This window comes from Antrostomus carolinensis, unplaced genomic scaffold (genome assembly GCF_000700745.2).
Source record: "Antrostomus carolinensis isolate BGI_N321 unplaced genomic scaffold, ASM70074v2 scaffold27334, whole genome shotgun sequence".
Lineage (NCBI taxonomy): Eukaryota > Metazoa > Chordata > Aves > Caprimulgiformes > Caprimulgidae > Antrostomus > Antrostomus carolinensis.
Window position 1 is genome coordinate 16,897 of NW_010313361.1, and position 7,199 is coordinate 24,095.

The 7,199-nt window shown below is 51.2% G+C and overlaps 1 protein-coding gene across 1 annotated transcript in view; it reads left to right on the forward strand.

Annotated features, from left to right (window-relative positions):
- Nucleotides 1-6,985, forward strand: part of LOC104524458 (myotubularin-related protein 4) — a gene marked incomplete at both ends in the record, with an annotated part of 21,871 nt that extends 14,886 nt beyond the window's left edge. Inside the window, 5 exons of the mRNA XM_010167342.1 lie at nt 4,230-4,426; nt 4,692-4,820; nt 5,124-5,235; nt 5,668-5,863; nt 6,800-6,985. Of these exons, the coding sequence (XP_010165644.1) occupies nt 4,230-4,426; nt 4,692-4,820; nt 5,124-5,235; nt 5,668-5,863; nt 6,800-6,985 (820 nt within the window). The remainder of the gene's footprint in view (nt 1-4,229; nt 4,427-4,691; nt 4,821-5,123; nt 5,236-5,667; nt 5,864-6,799) is intronic.
- Nucleotides 6,986-7,199: the final 214 nt, after the last annotated feature.

The window sequence follows — 7,199 nt, forward strand, 5'->3', positions numbered from 1 at the left end:
GATGATCACAGGCTGGTGCTTCAGGCCACACCTTGGCTCTGTTTCATTTACAGGTATAAACAAAACCTTTGCTGCTGTCAGCATTAACCAGCCTTCAGTGATCCTGAAGGCAGGAAGAGATCTGCTGGGAGTGACTGCTCTGTAGTCACCTTGCAAAACAAACCAGCAGCAGAGGAGGGCACTGAGGGGAAAAGGTCCTCACGGTGTTTTGACTTAGCTGAACATGTGGAAGTCTTCAGTTTGAAGTCTTCACCAGTGTTATCTGTGAGATGTCATTAGAAATAATACATTTTTGGTGTTCATTGATAAGTTACCTCAGGAGAGTAAGAGGACCTTGTCTTTAAGAAGCAAAACCATTCCTCCAGCTCTGAAGAGAAGGACTTGAGAGTGGTGGTGAATGAGAAGTTCAACATGAGGCGGCACCGTGCGCTGGCAGCACAGAGGCCAATAACCGTGTCCTGGGCTGCACCCAGAGCAGCGTGGGCAGCAGGTGGAGGGAGGGGATTCTGCCCCTCTGCTCCTCCTCCCCCCCCTGCAGTGCTGCCTCCAGTTCTGGGGCCACCACCAGCAGAAGGACATGGAGCCAGTCCAGAGGAGGCCATGAGGATGATGCCAGGGCTGGAGCAGCTCTGCTGTGAGGACAGGCTGAGAGAGTTGGGGCTGTTCAGCCTGGAGAAGAGAAGGCTCCGGGGAGACCTTCTAGTGGCCTCCCAGTACCTGAAGGGGCTACAAGAAAGCTGGGGAAGGACTTTTCATAAGGGCAGTTAATGACAGAACAAGGGGAAATGGGTTTAAGCTGGAAGAGGGGAGGTTTAGATGAGATATTAGGAAGAAGTTCTTCACTGTGAGGGTGGTGAGACCCTGGAACAGGTTGCCCAAGGAAGTTGTGGCTGCTCCTTCCTGGAAGTGTTGAAGGCCAGGCTGGATGAGGCTTTGAGCAACCTGGTCTAGTGGAAGGTGTCCCTGCTGCTGGCAGGGGGGTTGGAACTGGATGAGCTTTAAGGTCCCTTCCAACCCAGACCATTCTATGATTCCTGCAAACTGCAGTAGCTGCTGGTGAGATACTGTCCACCCCTGTTAGAAGGTGTTCAAAGCCTCAATGCATTTTCTTGGTGTGCTGCCTTCCAGCAAATAACATCAACAAGCACTGTCATCTTCTGTGGAACAGCAGAGTCCCTTATAGGGTGGCAGCATGAGAAAGAGAGACCTTTAAGAGTGCTTCTGCTAGCCCTCCCTGGCGGCTGAACAGCCCTTGAATGGTGGGTTGAGGCTTGTGCTAGTGTGCTTTAGGATCTAGACCATGACATCCTGTAGTTGGCCACCAACAGAACATTTTCAGAGGTGCTGACTTACAGAAAAGTAATCCTTGGAAGTGGTTTCTCAGGAGCTTTATCTACATCTTTGTTCCTACTCCAGCTCATCTTCAGAGAGGTGCTGCATGAGGGGTGTTGGGATAGGGAGGTGCAAGCACTGTTGTGAAGCTCTGAGGTGTGGGGCTCCCTAGTTTATTACCCAAGAAGGGCAGGCACCAGGAGGAGTGTCTCAGAGAAGGGTAACAAACGGGACAGGTATGCAGGTGTTCTTTCCTGGTGCATCTTTGCAGCTGCCGATATCTTAGATTTCCTACAGCAGGCATTCAGGAGAACGTGTGAGTGTGTTTCATGGTCACTTGGTGGACCCACCTTCCATGACTTTAATGTATTTTAGAGCTGATTCATACTTCCACTTTGTCCTGTGGCGGTGAGTCTGCTCTCCAAAAAATACTTCTTTGTTTTCCTAAACGTATGGCACGGCCGTTCCTACACTCATTTGAGTTTTGGGGAAAAATAAGGCTGATTTTCCAAACTCATGGTTTTTAGATCATTCATGACTTTTTATACCTCTCATCCATCCTTGTCCTTCTCCCACAGTGGGGAGTTGTTTCCTATTTAAGTTGTCCTTATAGCAAAGCTCTTCTGTACCTCTGATTGTCCTTGGCCACCCTTCTCTGGAGCTCTGAGTGCTACATTATCCTTTTTGAGATGGATCAGTGAGAAATTTGCGTCGTTTTGAAGACGATGGTCTTCTTCATGATGGTTGGTGCCATCGTGTTTTCTACCTTATTCTTTTCTGAATAACTGCTGGCACATTCTTAACCATTTTGCTTCTCTTGGAGCATTGAGGCTTTGAGAGAGCTCCACATTGACTTTAAAGTCTTTGAGATTGGCAGATGATTTGTACCCAACTGTTCTCTGTCAGCAGCTGGAGTTGTGTTTTGATCATCTGTGAATACTAAATTTCCTTCTCTGTTTTTATCACCCGGTATCACACCATCACAGAATCACAGAAGGTTGGGGATTGGGAGGGACCTCGAAAGATCATCCAGTCCAACCCCCCTGCCAGAGCAGGAACCTCAATGAGATCACACAGGAAGGTGTCCAGGCGGGTCTTGAATGTCTCCAGAGAAGGAGACTCCACACCCTCCCTGGGCAGCCTGTCCCAGGGCTCCAACACCCTCACTGTAGAGAAGTTTCTTCTCAAGTTTAAGCGGAACCTCCTGTGTTCCAGCTCACACCCATTGCCCCTTGTCCTACCATTGGGCATCACTGAGAAGAGCCTGGCTCCATCCTCCTGACATTCACCCTTTACATATTGATAAACATTAATGAGGTCACCCCTCAGTCTCCTCTTCTCCAAGCTAAAGAGCCCCAGCTCCCTCAGCCTTTCCTCAGCAGGGAGATGCTCCACTCCCTTCATCATGCTTTGCAGCTTTTTCCAGCCAGCCATAGGCTCTCCTGGATAATTCTCTTATCACCTGCAGCTTTGTCACCTCATCGTCATCCCCTTCCCAGGCCGTTTGTGAATGACTTGACTGGTGTGTTCACGTGAAAAACGAACTCGTTCCTACTTCAGGCCTTACTGCCAGGTCAATAACCAACAACCCGGGGAGGGTTCACATTTTAGGGGGTGTTAATAAACACCAGCTCAGGCCTCCACCCAGAAACTAACTGGTTTGATGGTGACTGAGCTGGTCTTCCTAACTGACAAGAGATAATGAAATGGTTTAGCAACCAGTACGGACGGGAGGGGGAGAAACAGAAAGGAAAGAGAATGGGACAGTCAGAACAGTATGAAAATAAATGAAACTAGTACTTTTCCCAGGTACAACCATCATTCAAGTTCTTCTCTCTGCTTTAACATATAAATATTCACATATCTATAGAGAATACTCTGTATATTTTATATATTATATATTTATAGTTAATGATATAGATGGACATGTTACGGGAAATAAAAATATCAAAAGAATTTAGTAGAGTGATGGCAAAAGCCCGCGGCAGCCTCCCCCTTGCTGCAGAAACTCCCCGTTGGAGGCGCTGGGAGTCGAGTCCCCGGGCACAGTTGTCAATCCTGGAGGTGACATCCCTCCAGCTGCAGCTGACCCCGGAGCTGCCACTGTCACCAGCTGTTCCCCAGAGCTGCTCCTGGGAGTGCTGCAGTGACCTGTCCCTCTGCCATCTCGTTTTGTCAGCTGTGCCAGCTCCATTAGCTGCTCCTGTGCCCCTCACATCCACCTTCTGCTCCTCACAGCCACCTTCTGTTCCTCACAGCCACCTTCTGTTCCTCACAGCCACCTTCTGACTTCTTCCCCTCACAGCCACCTTCTGCTCCTCACATCCACCTTCTGCTCCTCACAGCCAACTTCTTCCCCTCACAGCCACCTTCTGCTCCTCACATCCACCTTCTGCTCCTCACAGCCAACTTCTTCCCCTCACAGCCACCTTCTGCTCCTCACATCCACCTTCTGCTCCTCACAGCCAACTTCTTCCCCTCACAGCCACCTTCTGCTCCTCACATCCACCTTCTGCTCCTCACAGCCAACTTCTTCCCCTCACAGCCACCTTCTGCTCCTCACATCCACCTTCTGCTCCTCACAGCCAACTTCTTCCCCTCACAGCCACCTTCTGCTCCTCACATCCACCTTCTGCTCCTCACAGCCAACTTCTTCCCCTCACAGCCACCTTCTGCTCCTCACTGCCACGTCGCGGGTGACAGCCTCCGGGTCACTGCTGCTCTTATGAATAATGGTCACTTGAAACCCCCTGCCTTGTTTCACCACTTGAATGCAAGAGCAGACGCAGCAGATAAAGCAGTGGGGAGGGTTGCTCGGGTGCTGACTCGAGGTGACGTTTGTTGGGGTTGTTCCTCACCTCTCCAGGGGCTTCACGAGGCTCTCGCTTCCTTTGCAGACACGTGCGCAACGGGGCGGTGATCGCACGCTGCAGCCAGCCTGAGATCAGCTGGTGGGGCTGGCGAAACGCTGACGACGAGTATCTGGTGACATCTATTGCCAAAGCCTGTGCCTTGAACCCTGGAGTGAAGGCAGCTGGTGGCGTCCAGCACAGTGGGGGCAGCGACGGCAGCGAGCCCTGCGACACGGATTTCGGTGAGACAGCTCAGTTCCCTCCGCTCCCTCCTAAAGGTGGGAGTCATCCCCTGCTTCCTGCACCTGAACCCTGGTGCTCACAGGGCTGTGGCAATACCAGGTTTATACCCAACATCCAGATGGACAATCTGGGCCCTGTCCCAACCTGACTGCAGTGGGTGGGACGGGTCTCTGGGCTCATTTGTGGCCAGGGTCGGGGTGGCACTGGGAGCCTGGCATGGTGGGGTGGGATGTGCTGGGAGCTCAGTCCCTGCTCTCTCTGCAGACTCATCCCTGACCGCGTGTTCGGGCGTGGAGAACGCAGGAACTCCTCAGAAGCTGCTGATTCTTGATGCCAGGTCCTACACCGCGGCTGTGGCCAACAGAGCAAAGGGAGGCGGCTGCGAATGTGAAGGTACAAAGGGCTGAGCACGTCCCAGAACATCTTCCTCTGGGACCCACTTTGTTGAGCGGCTCCTGGAGCACAGCTGGGGGTCGGGTCAGCAGTTTTGGTCTCTGGGAGCACGTTCCCCTTCTCGCTCGTGCAAAGTCCATTGTTCCAGATGTCTCACTGCTGGCACATGAGGCTTTTGGAGCCAAATGTCCCACCTGGAGACCAGAAATGGTGCTGTGAGGGGACAGCTAAACTGGTCATCTGGAGGCAGCTGCTGCAGGGGCGGCAGCTCTCTCTGAATGTTTCTCTCTCTGTTGTGTTCAGAGTATTATCCCAACTGTGAGGTTGTGTTCATGGGCATGGCCAACATCCATTCCATCCGGAACAGCTTCCAGTATCTGCGTGCGGTCTGCAGTCAGGTGCCAGACCCCAGCAAGTAAGTGACTGTTCTCTAGCTGAGTTTGACACCGTAACTGTTCATGTCCTGGGGGTTTCTCCCCTTCCTTTTCCTTTTCCCTATCCCAGGTTTCTACTACAGAAAATGGAGGGCTGACCAAGTGCTCACAGTGCTTGAACGCTGCTTATTCTGATCCCTGGGAATCCAGAAGGGATTGCAGCGCTGCCTCAGTGTCGCTTGGTTGTGTGTGTCCTCTGAGGGCTTCTAAAATCCAGCTGTATCTGGGAAAAAATGAAACTGAGGTTTGGATTCTTTGCACTTATTCCCAGGCTGGCTGGCTGCTCATGACCATGTTTTAGAAAAGAGTGATTTTTACTGAGGACTCCAAAAAAGACTTGGTTTAAAATAGATCTTTCTTATTTTCACTGGAGAGCTAAGCAACCATTTTCTTGTGTTTTGGACACCTTCTAGCTGGCTGTCAGCCCTGGAGAGTACCAAGTGGCTGCAGCACCTCTCTGTCATGCTGAAGGCAGCAGTGCTGGTCTCCAGTGCAGTCGACAGAGAAGGGAGACCAGTGTTGGTTCATTGCTCAGACGGCTGGGACAGGACTCCGCAGATCGTAGCGCTGGCAAAGATTCTTCTGGACCCTTATTACAGGACCATGGAGGTACGAGTCGTGCTGCGCTGCTGTTTCGTGTCTGTTAAAAGGCAGCTTTTGTTTCAGAGACTCCGGAGAAAGAAGCAGGTTTGCATTTGGCAGTCAGCTTAGTGGCATTTCAGAGCTGCTATGGGGGGTGGTGGGTTTTCCATGTTCTCTTCCTGCCTGTTTTGGGTGAGCTGTACCTCACTCCTCTGCCCAGCTTGGTGAGGTACGGTGGTAAAAAACCTCTTGTGCTCAAGGTTCAGCTGCTTCTCTGCTCTTAATTGTGCATGTTCTCCAGGCTGTTTGTTGTATAGAAATAACAGCTACAAATTTAGGCCACAAAATTGGGGAAGGGTTTAGAGGAGAAGACCTATGAGAGGCTGAAGTCACTTGGTTTGTTCAGCCTGGAGAAGAGGAGACTGAGAGGAGATCTTCTGGGGGTCTAGAACTTCCTCCCAAGGGGCAGAGGAGGGGCAGGCGCTGATCTCTTCTCTCTGGCCACCAACGAATGCCAGGAGCAGAGGGAATGGCAGGAAGATGTGGCAGGGGAGGGTGAGGTTGGCCATGAGGAAAAGGTTCTTGAGGCAGAGGGTGGTGGAGCACTGGAACAGGCTCCCCAGGGAGGTGCTCATGGCACCAAGGCTGACAAGATTCCAGCAGCATTTGGCCAAGGCCCTCAGGGACATGGTGTGAATGTTGGGATTGTCCTGTGCAGGGACAGGAGTTGGACTGATGATCCTTGTGGGTCCCTTCCAACCCACACCATTCTGTGATTGTACAAATAACAGCTGTTAGTTTGTGTTTGGAAACCTCTGACATTCAGGTAGCTTTGCTCAGCTGCAGCCTCCCCTCCAGCCCTCCCAAAGTCCGGAGTGTGCCTGGCACTGCTGGTGGATGGGGCTTCTTGCCTTGTCCTGCTGCAGCAAAGTGTCTGCAGTTGGGTTTTTCTTTTGTTCACAGGGCTTCCAGGTGCTTGTTGAATCAGACTGGCTGGATTTTGGTCACAAGTTTGGTGATCGCTGTGGTCATCAGGAGAAGGTGGAAGATCAGAACGAGCAGTGCCCAGTTTTTCTTCAGTGGCTGGATGCTGTTCATCAGCTTCTGAAGCAATTTCCTTGCCTCTTTGAATTTAATGAAGCTTTTTTGGTAAGAAATACGTGTGCAAACATCTTTAGTCCTTGTCAGACGTGAGGAGAGGCAGAGGGAAGGCCATGATATTTTAGTTGAAAGAAAACAAAACTCAAATTCTTTAAAAATGGGAAGGTGTCTGAGCAGTGCTTGGGCCCTCTGCTGGGATTCTTGACATACCTTCACCATCTGGGTCCAGCCCTTCCCTTCACTTGTGGTATTTTGACCTGAT